Source organism: Notothenia rossii (genome assembly GCF_949606895.1).
Source record: "Notothenia rossii genome assembly, chromosome: 4".
In the NCBI taxonomy this organism is placed as follows: Eukaryota; Metazoa; Chordata; class Actinopteri; order Perciformes; family Nototheniidae; genus Notothenia; species Notothenia rossii.
This window is the reverse complement of record NC_136902.1, coordinates 96040519-96062130: the sequence shown is the minus strand read 5'-3', so window position 1 is coordinate 96062130 and position 21612 is coordinate 96040519. Positions and strand designations below refer to the sequence as shown.

Genomic DNA, 21612 nt, shown 5'->3' with positions numbered 1-21612 from the left:
AGAGAGAAGTAGGAACATTTCCTCATAGACTTCTATACAATCTGAGGTAATAAAGAGAGAGAGAAGTAGGAACATTTCCTCATAGACTTTTATACAATCTGAGGTAATAAAGAGAGAGAGAAGTAGGAACATTTCCTCATAGACTTCTATACAATCTGAGGTAATAAAGAGAGAGAGAGATGTAGGAACATTTCCTCATATACTTCTATACAATCTGAGGTAATAAAGAGAGAGAGAAGTAGGAACATTTCCTCATATACTTCTATACAATCTGAGGTAATAAAGAGAGAGAGAAGTAGGAACATTTCCTCATATACTTCTACACAATCTGAGGTAATAAAGAGAGAGAGAAGTAGGAACATTTCTTCATAGACTTCTCTACAATCTGAGGTAATAAAGAGAGAGAGAAGTAGGAACATTTCCTCATAGACTTCTATACAATCTGAGGTAATATAGGAGAGAGAGAAGTAGGAACATTTCCTCAAATACTTCTATACAATCTGAGGTAATAAAGAGAGAGAGAAGCAGGAACATTTCCTCATAGACTTCTCTACAATCTGAGGTAATATAGGAGAGAGAGAAGTAGGAACATTTCCTCATATACTTCTACACAATCTGAGGTAATAAAGAGAGAGAGAAGTAGGAACATTTTCTCATAGACTTCTACACAATCTGAGGTAATAAAGAGAGAGAGAAGTAGGAACATTTCTTCATAGACTTCTCTACAATCTAAGGTAATAAAGAGAGAGAGAAGTAGGAACATTTCCTCATAGACTTCTCTACAATCTGAGGTAATATAGGAGAGAGAGAAGTAGGAACATTTCCTCAAATACTTCTATACAAGCTGAGGTAATAAAGAGAGAGAGAAGTAGGAACATTTCCTCATAGACTTTTATACAATCTGAGGTAATAAAGAGAGAGAGAAGTAGGAACATTTCCTCAATTACTTCTATACAATCTGAGGTAATAAAGAGAGAGAGAAGTAGGAACATTTCCTCATAGACTTCTATACAATCTGAGGTAATAAAGAGAGAGAGAAGTAGGAACATTTCCTCATAGACTTTTATACAATCTGAGGTAATAAAGAGAGAGAGAAGTAGGAACATTTCCTCATAGACTTCTATACAATCTGAGGTAATAAAGAGAGAGAGAGATGTAGGAACATTTCCTCATATACTTCTACACAATCTGAGGTAATAAAGAGAGAGAGAAGTAGGAACATTTCCTCATAGACTTCTCTACAATCTGAGGTAATATAGGAGAGAGAGAAGTAGGAACATTTCCTCAAATACTTCTATACAATCTGAGGTAATAAAGAGAGAGAGAAGCAGGAACATTTCCTCATAGACTTCTCTACAATCTGAGGTAATATAGGAGAGAGAGAAGTAGGAACATTTCCTCATATACTTCTACACAATCTGAGGTAATAAAGAGAGAGAGAAGTAGGAACATTTTCTCATAGACTTCTACACAATCTGAGGTAATAAAGAGAGAGAGAAGTAGGAACATTTCTTCATAGACTTCTCTACAATCTGAGGTAATAAAGAGAGAGAGAAGTAGGAACATTTCCTCATAGACTTCTCTACAATCTGAGGTAATATAGGAGAGAGAGAAGTAGGAACATTTCCTCAAATACTTCTATACAAGCTGAGGTAATAAAGAGAGAGAGAAGTAGGAACATTTCCTCATAGACTTTTATACAATCTGAGGTAATAAAGAGAGAGAGAAGTAGGAACATTTCCTCAATTACTTCTATACAATCTGAGGTAATAAAGAGAGAGAGAGATAAGTAGGAACATTTCCTCATATACTTCTACACAATCTGAGGTAATAAAGAGAGAGAGAAGTAGGAACATTTTCTCATAGACTTCTACACAATCTGAGGTAATAAAGAGAGAGAGAAGTAGGAACATTTCTTCAAGGACTTCTCTACAATCTGAGGTAATAAAGAGAGAAAGAAGAAGGAACATTTCCTCATAGACTTCTCTACAATCTGAGGTAATAAAGAGAGAGAGAAGTAGGAACATTTCCTCATAGACTTCTCTACAATCTGAGGTAATAAAGAGAGAGAGAAGTAGGAACATTTCTTCATAGACTTCTCTACAATCTGAGGTAATAAAGAGAGAGAGAAGTAGGAACATTTCCTCATAGACTTCTCTACAATCTGAGGTAATATAGGAGAGAGAGAAGTAGGAACATTTCCTCAAATACTTCTATACAAGCTGAGGTAATAAAGAGAGAGAGAAGTAGGAACATTTCCTCATAGACTTTTATACAATCTGAGGTAATAAAGAGAGAGAGAAGTAGGAACATTTCCTCAATTACTTCTATACAATCTGAGGTAATAAAGAGAGAGAGAGATAAGTAGGAACATTTCCTCATATACTTCTACACAATCTGAGGTAATAAAGAGAGAGAGAAGTAGGAACATTTTCTCATAGACTTCTACACAATCTGAGGTAATAAAGAGAGAGAGAAGTAGGAACATTTCTTCAAGGACTTCTCTACAATCTGAGGTAATAAAGAGAGAAAGAAGAAGGAACATTTCCTCATAGACTTCTCTACAATCTGAGGTAATAAAGAGAGAAAGAAGAAGGAACATTTCCTCATAGACTTCTCTACAATCTGAGGTAATAAAGAGAGAAAGAAGAAGGAACATTTCCTCATAGACTTCTACACAATCTGAGGTAATAAAGAGAGAGAGAAGTAGAAACATTTCCTCATAGACTTCTCTACAATCTGAGGTAATAAAGAGAGAGAGAGAGAAGTAGAAACATTTCCTCATAGACTTCTCTACAATCTGAGGTAATAAAGAGAGAGAGAGAGAAGTAGGAACATTTCCTCATAAACTTCTCTACAATCTGAGGTAATAAAGAGAGAAGTAGGAACATTTCCTCATAGACTTCTCTACAATCTGAGGTAATAAAGAGAGAGAGAAGTAGGATCATTTCCCCATAGACTTCTATACAATCTGAGGTAATAAAGAGAGAGAGAGAGAAGTAGGAACATTTCCTCATAGACTTCTACACAATCTGAGGTAATAAAGAGAGAGAGAAGTAGGAACATTTCCTCATATACTTCTATACAATCTGAGGTAATAAAGAGAGAGAGAAGTAGGAACATTTCCTCATAGACTTCTCTACAATCTGAGGTAATAAAGAGAGAGAGAGAGAAGTAGGAACATTTCCTCATAGACTTCTCTACAATCTGAGGTAATAAAGAGAGAGAGAAGTAGGAACATTTCCTCATAGACTTCTATACAATCTGAAGTAATACAGAGAGAGAGAAAAGTAGGAACATTTCCTCTTAGACTTCTCTACAATCTGAGGTAATAAAGAGAGAGAGAAGTTGGAACATTTCCTCATAGAATTCTCTACAATCTGAGGTAATAAAGAGAGAGAGAGAAGTAGGAACATTTCCTCATAGACTTCTCTACAATCTGAGGTAATAAAGAGAGAGAGAGAAGTAGGAACATTTCCTCATAGACTTCTCTACAATCTGAGGTAATAAAGAGAGAGAGAAGTAGGAACATTTCCTCATAGACTTATATACAATCTGAAGTAATACAGAGAGAAAGAGAAGAAGGAATATTTCCTCATAGACTTCTATACAATCTGAGGTGATAAAGAGAGAAGTAGGAACATTTCCTCATAGACTTCTCTACAATCTGAGGTAATAAAGAGAGAAGTAGGAACATTTCCTCATAGACTTCTCTACAATCTGAGGTAATAAAGAGAGAGAGAAGTAGGAACACTTCCTCATAGACTTCTATACAATCTGAGGTAATAAAGAGAGAAGTAGGAACATTTCCTCATAGACTTCTCTACAATCTGAGGTAATAAAGAGAGAGAAGTAGGAACGTTTCCACATAGACTTCTCTACAATCTGAGGTAATAAAGAGAGAGAGAAGAAGGAACATTTCCTCATAGACTTCTATACAATCTGAGGTAATAAAGACAGAGAGAGAGAGAAGTAGGAACATTTCCTCATAGACTTCTCTACAATCTGAGGTAATAAAGAGAGAGAGAAGTAGGAACATTTCCTCATAGACTTCTATACAATCTGAGGTAATAAACAGAGAAGTAGGAACATTTCCTCATAGACTTCTATACAATCTGAGGTAATAAAGAGAGAGAGAAGTAGGAACATTTCTTCATAGACTTCTATACAATCTGAGGTAATAGAGAGAGAGAGAAGTAGGAACATTTCCTAATAGACTTCTATATAATCCGAGGTAATAAAGAGAGAGAGAAGTAGGAACATTTCCTCATAGACTTCTTTACAATCTGAGGTAATAAAGAGAGAAGTAGGAACATTTCCTCATAGACTTCTATACAATCTGAGGTAATAGAGAGAGAGAGAGAGAAGTAGGAATATTTCCTCATAGACTTCTCTACAATCTGAGGTAATAAAGAGAGAGAGAGAAGTAGGAACATTTCCTCATAGACTTCTCTACAATCTGAGGTAATAAAGAGAGAGAGAAGTAGGAACATTTCCTCATAGACTTCTATACAATCTGAGGTAATAAAGAGAGAGAGAAGTAGGAACATTTCCTCATAGACTTCTACACAATCTGAGGTGATAAAAAGAGAAGTAGGAACATTTCCTCATAGGCTTCTACACAATCTGAGGTAATAAAGAGAGAGAGAGAGAGAAGTAGGAACATTTGCTCATAGACTTCTATACAATCTGAGGTAATAAAGAGAGAGAGAAGTAGGAACCTTTCTTCATAGACTTCTATACAATCTGAGGTAATAAAGAGAGAGAGAAGTAGGAACATTTCCTCATAGACTTCTATACAATCAGAGGTAATAAAGAGAGAGAGAAGTAGGAACATTTCTTCATAGACTCCTCTACAATCTGAGGTAATAAAGAGAGAGAGAAGTAGGAACATTTCCTCATAGACTTCTCTACAATATCAGGTAATAAAGAGAGAGAGAGAAGTAGGAACATTTCCTCATAGACTTCTATACAATCTGAGGTCATAAAGAGAGAGAGAAGTAGGAACATTTCCTCATAGATTTCTATACAATCTGAGGTAATAAAGAGAGAGAGAAGTAGGAACATTTCCTCATAGATTTCTATACAATCTGAGATAATAAAGAGAGAGAGAAGTAGGAACATTTCATCATAGACTTCTATACAATCTGAGGTAATAAAGAGAGAAGTAGGAACATTTCCTCATAGACTTGTCTACAATATGAGGTAATAGAGGGAGAGAGAAGTAGGAACATTTCCTCATAGACTTCTCTACAATCTGAGGTAATAAAGAGAGAGAGAAGTAGAAACATTTCCTCATAGACTTCTATACAATCTGAGGCAATAAAGAGAGAGAGAAGTAGGAACATTTCCTCATAGACTTCTCTACAATCTGAGGTAATAAAGAGAGAGAGAAGTAGGAACATTTCCTCATAGACTTATCTACAATCTGAGGTAATAAATAGAGAAGTAGGAACATTTCCTCATAGACTTCTATACAATATGAGGTAATAGAGAGAGAGAGAAGTAGGAACATTTCCTCATAGACTTCTCTACAATCTGAGGTATTAAAGAGAGAGAGAAAAGTAGGAATATTTCCTCAAAGAGTTTTCTACAATCTGAGGTAATAAAGAGAGAGAGAAGTAGGAACATTTCCTCATAGACTTCTCTACAATCTGAGGTAATAAAGAGAGAGAGAAGTAGGAACATTTCCTCATAGACTTCTATACAATCTGAGGTAATAAAGAGAGAGAGAAGTAGGAACGTTTCCTCATAGACTTCTATACAATCTGAGGTAATAAAGAGAGAGAGAAGTAGGAACATTTCCTCATAGACTTCTATACAATCTGAGGTAATAAAGTGAGAGAGAAGTAGGAACATTTTTTCATAGACTCCTCTACAATCTGAGGTAATAAAGAGAGAGAGAAGTAGGAACATTTCCTCATAGACTTCTATACAATCTGAGGTAATAAAGTGAGAGAGAAGTAGGAACATTTCCTCATAGACTTCTCTACAATCTGAGGGAATAAAGAGAGAGAGAAGTAGGAACATTTCCTCATAGACTTCTACACAATCAGGAAGCAGCTGATGTTTTACTTGTTTCCTCTCTTCTGCAGGACGACCCTCCCTCACCCCTCCCTAACTCTCTGGGTGTAGTTGCTGGTTGGGGGATATCCCACCTGAACGCCTCCCTCCCCCGGCCAGGCCACACCCCCCTTCCAGGTCCCACCCCCCCTCCAGGCCCCTCCCCCATCCTGCAGTTCGTGAAGCTACCGGTGGTTCCTCAGCTGGAGTGTTTGGAGAGCTACGCCTCGCGCTCCGTCAGATACAACATCACTGACAACATGTTCTGTGCCGGCTTCTTCCAGGGGGGGCGGGACACCTGCCTGGGGGACAGCGGAGGGGCGTTTGTGATGCAGGACAGGGGGGGAGCGTGGGCGGTGCTCGGCCTGGTGTCCTGGGGGGGGCCGGAGGACTGTGGGAGCCAGAGGGTCTACGGGGTCTACACCAGAGTCAGCAAATATGTGGAGTGGATACAGCAATACACAGGGGGGTGAGACAGGGGGGTGAGACAGAGGGGTATGACAGGGAGTGAAACAGGTGGGTGAGACAGGGGGGTGAGACAGGGGGTGAGACAGGGGGAGAGACAGGGGGGAGACAGGGGGTTTATGACAGGGGGTGAGACAGGGGATGAGACAGGGGGTGAGACAGACACTTAATCAAACTTACCTTAAACCAGAAACATTTTTTGAGACCTGACCTGAAACAATTTCGAGGTCCTGTTTCCCACAATGCCTTGCTGTTTGTTTTGATAGCAGAAAGGAGACGCATTATGAAATATTTTTTATATACTTTATTATCTGAGCGCTGCTGTGTATCTCACTCTTACTTTACACCTGTTGGTATGAAATAAAACTTCTGCACACGTCTCAGTCTCTCTGTGTCATGTTAAAGACATTAATATACAAAAATCTTCCAAACAGCTGTAATATTCATCAGGGAGTCAGTAGAGACCCTGCAGTTGGACACAATCATCCTTAATAAGATGTTTATAATTAACCATCAACCGGTCTGTGAGGAGTCAGGTCTGTGGACCATCGATCAGAACATGTTTATTTATGAGTTTAGAGTCCAAAGGAAAGAATCTGCAGCTCAACCAATGACCTCCTGACGTCCATCGTTTGAAACATCCATTATCGTCTGGTCCGTCAGTAGACCTGGTTCTGGTCTGTTAGTCCTGGTCCTAGTCCGTTAGTCCTGGTTTTGGTCCGTTAGTCCTGGTCCGTTAGTCCTGGTCCTGGCTGAGGTCCTGGTTCTGATCTGTTAGTCCTGGTCCTGGCTGAGGTCATGGCTAAGGTCCTGGTCCTGGCTGAGGTTCTGGTCCGTCAGTAGTCCTGGTTCTGGTCCTGGCTGAGGTCCTGGTCCTGGCTGAGGTCCTGTGTCTGCATGGTGTCTCTGATCCAGTTGAGGAAGTTCCCGATGCGGCTGTAGACCCCGAACCTCCCTTTGGCGGCACAGCCCTCGCCCCAGCTGACGACCCCTGTCAGGAACCAGGTCCCCCTGTGGTTCTGAACGAAGGGTCCCCCGCTGTCCCCCCCGCAGGCATCCATCGCCACGTCCAGGAACCCCGCGCAGAACATGTTGTCTGTGATCACCTGAGGGGGAGACACTTAGCTTAGAGACTAAAGACACTTAACTTAGAGACTAAAGACACTTAACTTTAACTAGATACTAAAGGCACTTAACTTTAACTAGAGACTAAAGACACTTAACTTTGACTACAGACTAAAGACACTTTACTTTAACTAGAGACTAAAAACACTTAAGTTTAACTTCAGACTAAAAACACTTAACTTTAATAGACTAAAAACACCTAACTTTAACTAGAGACTAAAAATACTTAACTTTAACTACAGACTAAAAACACTTAACTTTACCTAAAGACTAAAAACTCTTAACTTTAACTAGAGACTAAAAACACTTAACTTTAACTTCAGACTAAAAACACTTAACTTTAACTAGAGACTAAAAACACCTAACTTTAACTGGAGATTAAAAACACTTAACTTTAACTTCAGACTAAAAACACTTAACTTTAACTTCAGACTAAAAACACTTAACTTTAACTGGAGATTAAAAACACTTAACTTTAACTTCAGACTAAAAACACTTAACTTTAACTTCAGACTAAAAACACTTAACTTTAACTGGAGATTAAAAACACTTAACTTTAACTAGAGACTAAAGACACTTAACTTTAACAAGAGACTAAAAACACTTAAATGAATCTAGAGAATAAAAACACTTAACTTAAACTAGAGACTAAAATCCCTAATCACAGTTAAGATGAGTGTGCTCCGCCCGGTTCATAGACAGGTATGAGTGTGTGTGTAGCTCGACAGGTGTGTCCCGCCTGTCCTCTCACCTGATTGGTCGAGCCGCTGCAGGTCTGCTGTCCAATGACGGGCAGCGTCACCTTCCTCAGGAAGCGTGAGGAGCGGCCCAGGTGACGAGTCAGACCCCAACCTGAGACCACGCCTCGAGAGTCCTCCTGGGTGGGGAATCAAGTGTTTACTTCCTGTCTGTCTGCTTCTGCTGCTTTAGTGTTAAGGGGTTATAGTAAAGGTGTGTACCTGCTGCAGGTACCTGGACACGTGGGGTTATAGTAAAGGTGTGTACCTGCAGCAGGTACCTGGCCAGGTGGGGGTCCGGCAGGCAGGCGGGGGCTGCCGTGGGGCCCCTCCTGACAGGGCCTGAGAGGAACAACAGAGCGATGTCACTGTCGAAGGTGAACGAGTGGAAGTGAGGATGGACGAAAACCTTCTGGACCTTCAACTGCTGCTCCATGGGGTCCGGACGCCTCTTATCATAGTCCCCTGCTCCCACACACATTTATGGACATTTCTCAGTATTAGTAGACATACTAAAACACAAACTCTCTCTCACACACACACACACACACACACACACACACACACACACACACACACACACACACACACACACACACACACACACACACACACACACACACACACACACACACACACACTCACTCACACACACCTATGGTGACGTGGTCCACGCTCTCCTCCAGGCAGTGTGCAGCAGAGACCACCCAGCGGTCAGAGACCAGCGTCCCTCCACAGAAGCCGTAACCATCGGCCCTGCGGAGCAGCACCTGAACGCACCGCCATCATGTGAACATTATTCATATATTATTATTTTATTATTAGTCTTTATCATTATTAAAGTGTGTGATTGGGTCCTCACCTGCCACGGACTTCCTCCCAGTTTCTCCAGAACCCCCCCCACGATACGAGTGGCCACCCACCCCTCCCCCCCCTCCGTCTCCGTCTCATTACCCCACCCAGACGATGCGTTCACTGTCCTCAAATCCATCTCCGTAAAGTTAAGATTCAGCGTCCAGGCATCGGTGTCCAACATATCACTGAGGTTCACTTCCTGTGAGGTCAGGTTCACTTCCTGTGAGGTCAGATTCACTTCCTGTGAATTTGTCAACAGAGAGCGTCCTCCGTATGGAACCAGGTGTCTGTTCTGACGGCCGCACGGGAACAACACTACAGGAAGTACAGGAAGTACATTTACTGCACAGGAGGTATAGGAAGAACAGGAAGTACAGGAAGTACAGTTACTGCACAGGAAGTTACTGAAGTATCAGTAGTATCAGTAGGAGAGTTTCCGTTAGCTGGTAGTTACCGGACTTTGACTGGTAAAATATGCAGAAGACCGGCAAATCTAAATCTCTCCGGTCAAAATGTCCGATAAAAATTAATTCCCCTTAGCGCAATACCGCTTCAGTTGCGCAAAGACAAGAAGAGTACGTGACGGACAAGAAGAGTACGTGACAGAGAAGAAGAGTACGTGACAGAGAAGAAGAGTACGTGACACACAAGAAGAGTACGTGACAGAGAAAAAGAGTACGTGAAAGACAATAAGAGTACGTGACGGAAAAGAAGAGTACGTGACGGACAAGAAGAGTACGTGACGGACAAGAAGAGTACGTGACACACAATAAGAGTACGTGACAGACAAGAAGAGTACGTGACGGACAAGAAGAGTACGTGAAAGACAAGAAGAGTACGTGACGGACAAGAAGAGTACGTGAAAGACAAGAAGAGTACGTGACGGACAAGAAGAGAACGTGACGGACAAGAAGAGTACGTGAAAGACAAGAAGAGTACGTGACGGACAAGAAGAGTACGTGAAAGACAATAAGAGTATGTGACGGACAAGAAGAGTACGTGAAGGACAAGAAGAGTACGTGAAAGACAAGAAGAGTACGTGACACACAATAAGAGTACGTGACGGACAAGAAGAGTACGTGACACACAAGAAGAGTACGTGACACACAAGAAGAGTACGTGACAGACAAGAAGAGTACGTGACGGACAAGAAGAGTACGTGAAAGACAAGAAGAGTACGTGACGGACAAGAAGAGTACGTGAAAGACAAGAAGAGTACGTGACGGACAAGAAGAGAACGTGACGGACAAGAAGAGTACGTGAAAGACAAGAAGAGTACGTGAAAGACAAGAAGAGTACGTGACGGACAAGAAGAGTACGTGAAAGACAATAAGAGTATGTGACGGACAAGAAGAGTACGTGAAAGACAAGAAGAGTACGTGACACACAATAAGAGTACGTGACGGACAAGAAGAGTACGTGACACACAAGAAGAGTACGTGAAAGACAAGAAGAGTACGTGAAAGACAATAAGAGTACGTGACAGACAAGAAGAGTACGTGACAGACAAGAAGAGTACGTGACAGACAAGAAGAGTACGTGAAAGACAAGAAGAGTACGTGACACACAAGAAGAGTACGTGACAGATAAGAAGAGTACGTGAAAGACAAGAAGAGTAGGTGACACACAATAAGAGTACGCGACGGACAAGAAGAGTATGTGAAAGACAAGAAGAGTACGTGACAGACAAGAAGAGTACGTGACAGATAAGAAGAGTACGTGAAAGACAAGAAGAGTAGGTGACACACAAGAAGAGTACGTGACAGACAAGAAGAGTACGTGAAAGACAAGAAGAGTACGTGACACACAATAAGAGTACGTGACGGACAAGAAGAGTACGTGACACACAAGAAGAGTACGTGAAAGACAAGAAGAGTACGTGAAAGACAAGAAGAGTACGTGACAGACAAGAAGAGTACGTGACAGACAAGAAGAGTACTTGACAGACAAGAAGAGTACGTGAAAGACAAGAAGAGTACGTGACAGACAAGAAGAGTACGTGACAGATAAGAAGAGTACGTGAAAGACAAGAAGAGTAGGTGACACACAAGAAGAGTACGTGACGGACAAGAAGAGTACGTGAAAGACAAGAAGAGTACGTGACGGACAAGAAGAGTACGTGACAGACAAGAAGAGTAGGTGAAAGACAAGAAGAGTACGTGACAGACAAGAAGAGTACGTGACAGACAAGAAGAGTAGGTGACACACAAGAAGAGTACGTGAAAGACAAGAAGAGTACGTGAAAGACAAGAAGAGTACGTGACAGACAAGAAGAGTAGGTGACACACAAGAAGAGTACGTGAAAGACAAGAAGAGTACGTGACGGACAAGAAGAGTACGTGAAAGACAAGAAGAGTACGTGACGGACAAGAAGAGTACGTGACAGACAAGAAGAGTACCTGACAGATAAGAAGAGTACGTGAAAGACAAAAAGAGTAGGTGACACACAAGAAGAGTACGTGAAAGACAAGAAGAGTACGTGACAGACAAGAAGAGTACGTGACGGACAAGAAGAGTACGTGACAGATAAGAAGAGTACGTGACAGATAAGAAGAGTACGTGACACACAAGAAGAGTACGTGACAGATAAGAAGAGTACGTGACACACAAGAAGAGTACGTGACAGATAAGAAGATTACGTGACACACAAGAAGAGTACGTGAAAGACAAGAAGAGTACGTGAAAGACAAGAAGAGTACGTGACAGACAAGAAGAGTACGTGACAGACAAGAAGAGTACGTGACGGACAAGAAGAGTACGTGAAAGACAAGAAGAGTACGTGACGGACAAGAAGAGTACGTGAAAGACAAGAAGAGTACGTGACAGACAAGAAGAGAACGTGACACACAAGAAGAGTACGTGAAAGACAAGAAGAGTACGTGACGGACAAGAAGAGTACGTGAAAGACAATAAGAGTACGTGACGGACAAGAAGAGTACGTGACGGACAAGAAGAGTACGTGAAAGACAAGAAGAGTACGTGACAGACAAGAAGAGTACGTGACAGATAAGAAGAGTACGTGAAAGACAAGAAGAGTATGTGACAGACAAGAAGAGTACCTGACAGATAAGAAGAGTACTTGAAAGACAAGAAGAGTAGGTGACACACAAGAAGAGTACGTGAAAGACAAGAAGAGTACGTGACAGACAAGAAGAGTACGTGAAAGACAAGAAGAGTACGTGACAGACAAGAAGAGTACCTGACACATAAGAAGAGTACGTGAAAGACAAAAAGAGTAGGTGACACACAAGAAGAGTACGTGAAAGACAAGAAGAGTACGTGACAGACAAGAAGAGTACGTGACGGACAAGAAGAGTACGTGAAAGACAAGAAGAGTACGTGAAAGACAAGAAGAGTACGTGACACACAATAAGAGTACGTGACGGACAAGAAGAGTACGTGACAGACAAGAAGAGTACGTGAAAGACAATAAGAGTACGTGACACACAATAAGAGTACGTGACGGACAAGAAGAGTACGTGACAGACAAGAAGAGTACGTGACGGACAAGAAGAGTACGTGACAGACAAGAAGAGTACGTGACAGACAAGAAGAGTACGTGACGGACAAGAAGAGTACGTGACAGACAAGAAGAGTACGTGACAGACAAGAAGAGTACGTGACGGACAAGAAGAGTACGTGAAAGACAAGAAGAGTACGTGAAAGACAAGAAGAGTACGTGATACAAAATAAGAGTACGTGAAAGACAAGAAGAGTACGTGATACAAAATAAGAGTACGTGACAGACAAGAAGAGTACGTGAAAGACAATAAGAGTACATGACACACAAGAAGAGTACGTGAAAGACAAGAAGAGTACATGAAAGACAAGAAGAGTACGTGACAGACAAGAAGAGTACGTGACAGACAAGAAGAGTACGTGAAAGACAAGAAGAGTACGTGACAGACAAGAAGAGTACGTGACGGACAAGAAGAGTACGTGAAAGACAAGAAGAGTACGTGACGGACAAGAAGAGTACGTGACGGACAAGAAGAGTACATGAAAGACAAGAACAGTACGTGACGGACAAGAAGAGTACGTGACGGACAAGAAGAGTACGTGACGGACAATAAGAGTACGTGACGGACAAGAAGAGTACGTGACGGACAAGAAGAGTACGTGAAAGACAAGAAGAGTACGTGACAGACAAGAAGAGTACGTGACGGACAAGAAGAGTAGGTGAAAGACAAGAAGAGTACGTGACAGACAAGAAGAGTACGTGACACACAAGAAGAGTACGTGACGGACAAGAAGAGTACGTGACACACAATAAGAGTACGTGACACACAATAAGAGTACGTGACACACAAGAAGAGTACGTGAAAGACAAGAAGAGTACGTGACACACAATAAGAGTACGTGACGGACAAGAAGAGTACGTGACACACAAGAAGAGTACGTGAAAGACAAGAAGAGTACGTGACACACAAGAAGAGTACGTGACAGACAAGAAGAGTACGTGACGGACAAGAAGAGTACGTGAAAGACAAGAAGAGTACGTGACGGACAAGAAGAGTACGTGAAAGACAAGAAGAGTACGTGACGGACAAGAAGAGAACGTGAAAGACAAGAAGAGTACGTGACGGACAAGAAGAGTACGTGAAAGACAAGAAGAGTACGTGACGGACAAGAAGAGTACGTGAAAGACAAGAAGAGTACGTGACGGACAAGAAGAGAACGTGACACACAAGAAGAGTACGTGAAAGACAAGAAGAGTACGTGACGGACAAGAAGAGTACGTGAAAGACAATAAGAGTATGTGACGGACAAGAAGAGTACGTGAAGGACAAGAAGAGTACGTGAAAGACAAGAAGAGTACGTGACACACAATAAGAGTACGTGACGGACAAGAAGAGTACGTGACACACAAGAAGAGTACGTGAAAGACAATAAGAGTACGTGAAAGACAATAAGAGTACGTGACAGACAAGAAGAGTACGTGACAGACAAGAACAGTACGTGACAGACAAGAAGAGTACGTGAAAGACAATAAGAGTACGTGACAGACAAGAAGAGTACGTGACAGACAAGAAGAGTACGTGACAGACAAGAAGAGTACGTGAAAGACAAGAAGAGTACGTGACACACAAGAAGAGTACGTGACAGATAAGAAGAGTACGTGAAAGACAAGAAGAGTAGGTGACACACAATAAGAGTACGCGACGGACAAGAAGAGTATGTGAAAGACAAGAAGAGTACGTGACAGACAAGAAGAGTACGTGACAGATAAGAAGAGTACGTGAAAGACAAGAAGAGTAGGTGACACACAAGAAGAGTACGTGACAGACAAGAAGAGTACGTGAAAGACAAGAAGAGTACGTGACACACAATAAGAGTACGTGACGGACAAGAAGAGTACGTGACACACAAGAAGAGTACGTGAAAGACAAGAAGAGTACGTGAAAGACAAGAAGAGTACGTGACAGACAAGAAGAGTACGTGACAGACAAGAAGAGTACTTGACAGACAAGAAGAGTACGTGAAAGACAAGAAGAGTACGTGACAGACAAGAAGAGTACGTGACAGATAAGAAGAGTACGTGAAAGACAAGAAGAGTAGGTGACACACAAGAAGAGTACGTGAAAGACAAGAAGAGTACGTGACAGACAAGAAGAGTACGTGACGGACAAGAAGAGTACGTGAAAGACAAGAAGAGTACGTGACAGACAAGAAGAGTACGTGACAGATAAGAAGAGTACGTGACACACAAGAAGAGTACGTGACAGATAAGAAGAGTACGTGACACACAAGAAGAGTACGTGAAAGACAAGAAGAGTACGTGAAAGACAAGAAGAGTACGTGACAGACAAGAAGAGTACGTGAAAGACAAGAAGAGTACGTGAAAGACAAGAAGAGTACGTGACAGACAAGAAGAGTACGTGTCAGACAAGAAGAGTACTTGACAGACAAGAAGAGTACGTGAAAGACAAGAAGAGTAAGTGACAGACAAGAAGAGTACGTGACAGATAAGAAGAGTACGTGAAAGACAAGAAGAGTAGGTGACACACAAGAAGAGTACGTGACGGACAAGAAGAGTACGTGAAAGACAAGAAGAGTACGTGACGGACAAGAAGAGTACGTGACAGACAAGAAGAGTACGTGACAGACAAGAAGAGTACGTGACAGACAAGAAGAGTATGTGACAGACAAGAAGAGTATGTGACAGACAAGAAGAGTACGTGACAGACAAGAAGAGTACGTGTCAGACAAGAAGAGTACTTGACAGACAAGAAGAGTACGTGAAAGACAAGAAGAGTAAGTGACAGATAAGAAGAGTACGTGAAAGACAAGAAGAGTAGGTGACACACAAGAAGAGTACGTGACGGACAAGAAGAGTACGTGAAAGACAAGAAGAGTACGTGACGGACAAGAAGAGTACGTGACAGACAAGAAGAGTACGTGACAGACAAGAAGAGTACGTGACAGACAAGAAGAGTACGTGACAGACAAGAAGAGTATGTGACAGACAAGAAGAGTATGTGACAGACAAGATTAGTCAATTCTAATGTCTAACACGTAATGTGGAGAAAGAGATGTCCTGTATGGGTTGATTGTGCGTTGATCTGTTGGTAATGCCTCGGGGTTCCGGTGGGCATGTAAACAAATGCATAATGCTGCGCTATACTTTGTGGCCTCACCCGGTTGCATAGCGACACTTATTGTTTAGGTGTCTTTTAATAAGCAGGTAGTCATATCATTAGCTAGAACTAGCTGGATCTGTTCGATATGGACATAAACGAGAGTGAAGTCTAATCTGACGGGAGAGAGAGATCAGCTGCTGCTGACGAGTCCACACGCAGCTCTGCATGACCACATGCAGCGGTGAGCGGACAAAACACACTCTTCAGGTTAGAATGTCACACGTAGCTTTTTTAATGACCTCTCAAACTACCGTAACTAGTTATAGATATGTTTAGTTTTACTGTCGGGTCACTCATTACTGATCCGCGAGCTGCATGAGACAGACGAGCTGTCAGGGGAGCGACTTTTGTTATTACTTTTGTTATTATAAATGACTGTACACTTTTGAATTATGTAGTTAATCTACTATAATTAGTTTGTTTAATATCAAATCATATCAATTTATTTGAAAGCTCAATAAATAACAAAGAAGACCTTTGACCGGCACTTGTCCGGAAGATTTCAACTTTAATGGACATGTTGACCGGCAAAGAAAAATTCTAACGGAAACTCTGATCAGTAGTATCAGTAGTATTATATGCCGTAGTATCAGTAGTATTATATGCCGTAGTATCAGTAGTATTATATGCCGTAGTATCAGTAGTATTATATGCAGTAGTATCAGTCGTATTATATGCCGTAGTATCAGTAGTATTATATGCCGTAGTATCAGTAGTATTATATGCCGTAGTATCAGTAGTATTATATGCCGTAGTATCAGTAGTATTATATGCCGTAGTATCAGTAGTATTATATGCCGTAGTATCAGTAGTATTATATGCCGTAGTATCAGTAGTATTATATGCCGTAGTATCAGTAGTATTATATGCAGTAGTATCAGTAGTATTATATGCAGTAGTATCAGTAGTATTATATGCAGTAGTATCAGTAGTATTATATGCAGTAGTATCAGTAGTATTATATGCAGTAGTATCAGTAGTATTATATGCCGTAGTATCAGTAGTATTATATGCCGTAGTATCAGTAGTATTATATGCAGTAGTATCAGTAGTATTATATGCCGTAGTATCAGTAGTATTATATGCCGTAGTATCAGTAGTATTATATGCAGTAGTATCAGTCGTATTATATGCCGTAGTATCAGTAGTATTATATGCCGTAGTATCAGTAGTATTATATGCCGTAGTATCAGTAGTATTATATGCCGTAGTATCAGTAGTATTATATGCCGTAGTATCAGTAGTATTATATGCCGTAGTATCAGTAGTATTATATGCCGTAGTATCAGTAGTATTATATGCCGTAGTATCAGTAGTATTATATGCAGTAGTATCAGTAGTATTATATGCAGTAGTATCAGTAGTATTATATGCAGTAGTATCAGTAGTATTATATGCAGTAGTATCAGTAGTATTATATGCAGTAGTATCAGTAGTATTATATGCCGTAGTATCAGTAGTATTATATGCCGTAGTATCAGTAGTATTATATGCCGTAGTATCAGTAGTATTATATGCAGTAGTATCAGTAGAAGAGAGGGAGGCTCACCGGTCTTGGAGCAGTCCTTGAGGTCCGGGTCCAGTTGGAAGCCATCTGCGCAGCCGCACTGAACCCCCCCTACCGGCAGGTCCTTGCAGAGCTGCCTGCAGCCGCCGTTCCTATATCGACACTCAGACACCACTACACACACAGATCCACCTTAAAAACAGCTGGTTACAGGTGTACCGGTACAGGTGTAGTGTACAGGTGTAGTATACAGGTGTAGTGTACAGGTGTAGTATACAGGTGTGGGTGTAGTGTACAGGTGTAGTGTACAGGTGTAGTGTACAGGTGTAGTGTACAGGTGTAGTATACAGGTGTAGTGTACAGGTGTAGTGTACAGGTGTGGGTGTAGTGTAAAGGTGTAGTGTACAGGTGTAGTATACAGGTGTAGTGTACAGGTGTAGTGTACAGGTGTGGGTGTAGTGTACAGGTGTAGTGTACAGGTGTGGGTGTAGTGTACAGGTGTAGTGTACAGGTGTAGTATACAGGTGTAGTGTACAGGTGTAGTGTACAGGTGTGGGTGTAGTGTACAGGTGTAGTGTACAGATGTAGTATACAGGTGTAGTGTACAGGTGTAGTATACAGGTGTGGGTGTAGTGTACAGGTGTAGTGTATAGGTGTAGTATACAGGTGTGGGTGTAGTGTACAGGTGTAGTATGAAGAGCAAACAGTGCCACCACACGTCACTATTTCAATGCGTTCTCAAGTCCAAAGCAGCGTTAGTTGCTCTGGACTCTGAACCGTATCACAGAATGAAGTGAGTCACTATGAGTCAGAGTGTTACAGACAGGAAGCTGCACAGGAGCATCGATGAGATGAAGCATGTTACAGGTGAGTGAACTGAGATATCATGTGAAATTAAAAAGGACTTTGGGTAAAGTTGAAGACAAAAGGTGTTCCCACTGGGAGTCACACCTCGACCCCACATTTCAGACCAATTCGTACACCGCTAGTCAGGGCCGGGCCTAGACTTTTTGGGGCCCTAAACGAGCTTTGGCTTGGGGGCCCCCCTCACTCTAGCGCGTTCTCACTTCACACAACACGGAACCAACTTTTGTCTTATGATGTTAGCATGAGCACACACATATATATATAAATAAGCATGTAAACACAGTGGACCCAACCTCCTCTAGGGGGGATCTTCATATCCGCTTGGGGGGTCCGGGGGCATGCTCCCCCAGGAAGATTTCTTTTTTTTAAATAATGTCAAAAGCATCAATCTGGTGCACTTGGAGAGCAAAATTAAGAGATCTATGGATACATCTCTCAACACCCAGATGAAACAGAACTGGAAACAGATTTTATTTTTCTTATATTTTACAAATCACTCCCCTTTTAAACTGTATTCTTGTTTTGTCATATAGTATTTCAAAACTGTTTTTCATTTATTCTCTCTGGCTGTCCATCTCATAATGTTCACATAGAAACTAGCTCTCAATAGGAATATCATTCAGAAGAATTATAATTTCATGCAAAAATCTGTCTCAAAAAGAGATTGCACATTTAAATGCAGGTGTTGTTATGGCAACGTCAGTGGCCAAACAGCCAGATTTACTGCTGCAAATACATTCAAACATGCTGTCGACACGTAAAGCAGTGGCATGCCACCATTTCAGCTGACTGTTTCTCAGAAATAATGTCACATAACATCCATATATTTCAGTGCTAGGTTGATGCTTAGCTAAGCTAACTGTGAAACACTTTAACTGACAGGACTCAGGAATCAGGATCAACTGTGTACTGTAAGGTAGCTTCTAGCTTCATGTCGAACAGTAAGTCAACATTTCCCAGAGAGCTTTCTTTGAAATCACCAGGTAACCCTAAAAAACATTACATTTAGATTATATGACAAAGTGTTTATTTATTATCTGGCTAGCTATAGCTACTCGCTAACGGTTTAGCTTACCCCCGCGATTCAAAGTAACTTACGTAGCTGTAATTTATGCTTTGCTTACATGTTCTCATATCTTGGAAGTTACTGAGATGTACATACCTTGTTTACCTGGCTCAAGTGGTGGCTCTGGGGTTGTTGTGTGAGCCACCGCCTGAGAATTGTCGTATTTTTTAAGAACAAATGTTCTTATGTCCATCTTCAAAAACTCTGAGTCCGACTGACAGTTTATTTTAAACATTGTCCCAGCTCACAGGATAGGTACCTGTCAGCCAATAAGACAGATGTTTATTTCCATTCAACTCTCTGGTTGGTCTGGTGTCTTGCCTCTGTTGAATTCACTGAACAGGGGAAATTACATTTCTGCCGTCCTCTAGTGTCATGATGAGGTTTTTTTTTTGCTAGGGGACCCCTAGTGGCTGCGGGGCCCTAAGCGGCCGCTTATGTCGCTTAATGGGTTGGGCCGGCTCTGCCGCTAGTCCAGTCAGGCGTTAAATAATCACATAAAGACGTATGAATAAAAAATGGGCCTTTTTTCGTGCGTTTTTCAAATATTAAACCTGCGAGAAAAGGTTGTTTTTATTTAAGAATGCGTGGCGTAGGTTGGCACTGTTCCCCTCTCCACAGAGTACCTGAGGCGCAGGTCCGGCCGTGGTACTGCGGGGAGCAGAGACACAGGAAGTCTCCTCGGTCCAGCGTGCACATCCCTCCGTTCAGACAGGGGTTCGTCCGACAAGGGTTCAGATCTACCACACACAGCAGGACACTTGAACGCATCACAACTTTATATACTATATCTCCTCAAATAACTGAGGGTTCAGGCTCTGCTGAGAAGGTTTAGAGTATGATGAGTTTACTCACTGATGTATTTGTACCAGAATTCCAGCTGTGGAACAAGACCCAGAGTTAATGTGTGTCTGCAGGATGCTGATGAAGACCATCAAAATATAAACTGTTATTTTTCACATTGTTCATAGTTCGTAACAACTAGCCATTAAGAGTCCTTAATGTCGTTTATTACACAGCTTGGTTAAATACTCCATTCTGATTGGCTCTGCAGTGTTTAAGGACTTGCTAGTGGAAACTGTGAACAGACTTGGACAGAAAACATGGATCCGAGCTGCCTTCATTTTAAATTCACTTTGTTGTCGGAGGTCCAGCCGTGGAGTGGAGTTTACTTTCTTAGAGGAAGCACTACGATCATTTTAAAGTCAATAAAATAATGTATTGAGTCGTTGTGTGTTCAGTATGTGACCGTGTAATAAGCAGGATAACACTCCCTGAATAAAACATTTAACACTTTACCGTCACGTGGTTCCCCCCCACCTCCTCACCGTCTTCTCCCTGCTCTGGAAGATCTCGGCCGCCTCCTCCTGGGAGCAGACCTCCTCCTGGCACTCCCTCTCCAGGTCTCCAGGGAGGATCTCCTCCAGGAACGAGTTTGCTCTGCGCCTCCTGGAGGAGGAGCCGAGGAGGCGGGTCGCTGCCGGCCTCTGCAGGAACACTGGATACGATATGATCACAATACGATATGATCACAATACGATATGATCACGATACGATATGATCACAATACGTTATTATCACAACACAATGTGATCACAATACAATATGATCACAATACGATATGATCACAATACGATATGATCACAATACGATATGATCACAATACGATATGATCACAATACAATATGATCACAACACGATATGATCACAATACGATATGATCACAATACAATATGATCACAACACGATATGATCACAATACGATATGATCACAATACGATATGATCACAACACGATATGATCACAATACGATATGATCACAACACGATATGATCACAATACGATATGATCACAATACAATATGATCACAACACGATATGATCACAATACGATATGATCACAATACAGTATGATCACAATACAATATGATCACAACACGATATGATCACAATACAATATGATCACAACACGATATGATCACAATACGATATGATCACAATACAGTATGATCACAATACAATATGATCACAACACGATATGATCACAATACAATATGATCACAATACAATATGATCACAACACGATATGATCACAACACGATATGATCACAATACGATATGATCACAATATGATCACAACACGATATGATCACAATACGATATGATCACAACACGATATGATCACAATACAATATGATCACAACACGATATGATCACAATACAATATGATCACAATATGATATGATCACAATACGATATGATCACAACACGATATGATCACAATACG

The 21612-nt window shown here is 41.3% G+C and overlaps 2 protein-coding genes across 2 annotated transcripts in view; one reads left to right on the top strand and one right to left on the bottom strand.

The window, feature by feature from the left end:
• masp1 (MBL associated serine protease 1) overlaps positions 1-6553 on the top strand; it is a 70534-nt gene extending 63981 nt beyond the window's left edge. The window contains exon 13 of the mRNA XM_079676628.1: positions 6096-6553. Coding sequence (XP_079532754.1) covers positions 6096-6536 — 441 coding nt within the window. The 3' untranslated portion in view covers positions 6537-6553. The remainder of the gene's footprint in view (positions 1-6095) is intronic.
• A 264-nt stretch (positions 6554-6817) lies between these two features.
• LOC307035027 (coagulation factor X) overlaps positions 6818-21612 on the bottom strand; it is a 32161-nt gene continuing 17366 nt past the window's right edge. Inside the window, exons 2-12 of the mRNA XM_079673954.1 lie at positions 20655-20824; positions 20182-20206; positions 19953-20066; positions 19680-19693; positions 19423-19570; positions 17436-17567; positions 9253-9560; positions 9046-9160; positions 8659-8855; positions 8405-8530; positions 6818-7634 (exon numbers count right to left, since the gene is read on the bottom strand). Coding sequence (XP_079530080.1) covers positions 7365-7634; positions 8405-8530; positions 8659-8855; positions 9046-9160; positions 9253-9560; positions 17436-17567; positions 19423-19570; positions 19680-19693; positions 19953-20066; positions 20182-20206; positions 20655-20824 — 1619 coding nt within the window. The 3' untranslated portion in view covers positions 6818-7364. The remainder of the gene's footprint in view (positions 7635-8404; positions 8531-8658; positions 8856-9045; positions 9161-9252; positions 9561-17435; positions 17568-19422; positions 19571-19679; positions 19694-19952; positions 20067-20181; positions 20207-20654; positions 20825-21612) is intronic.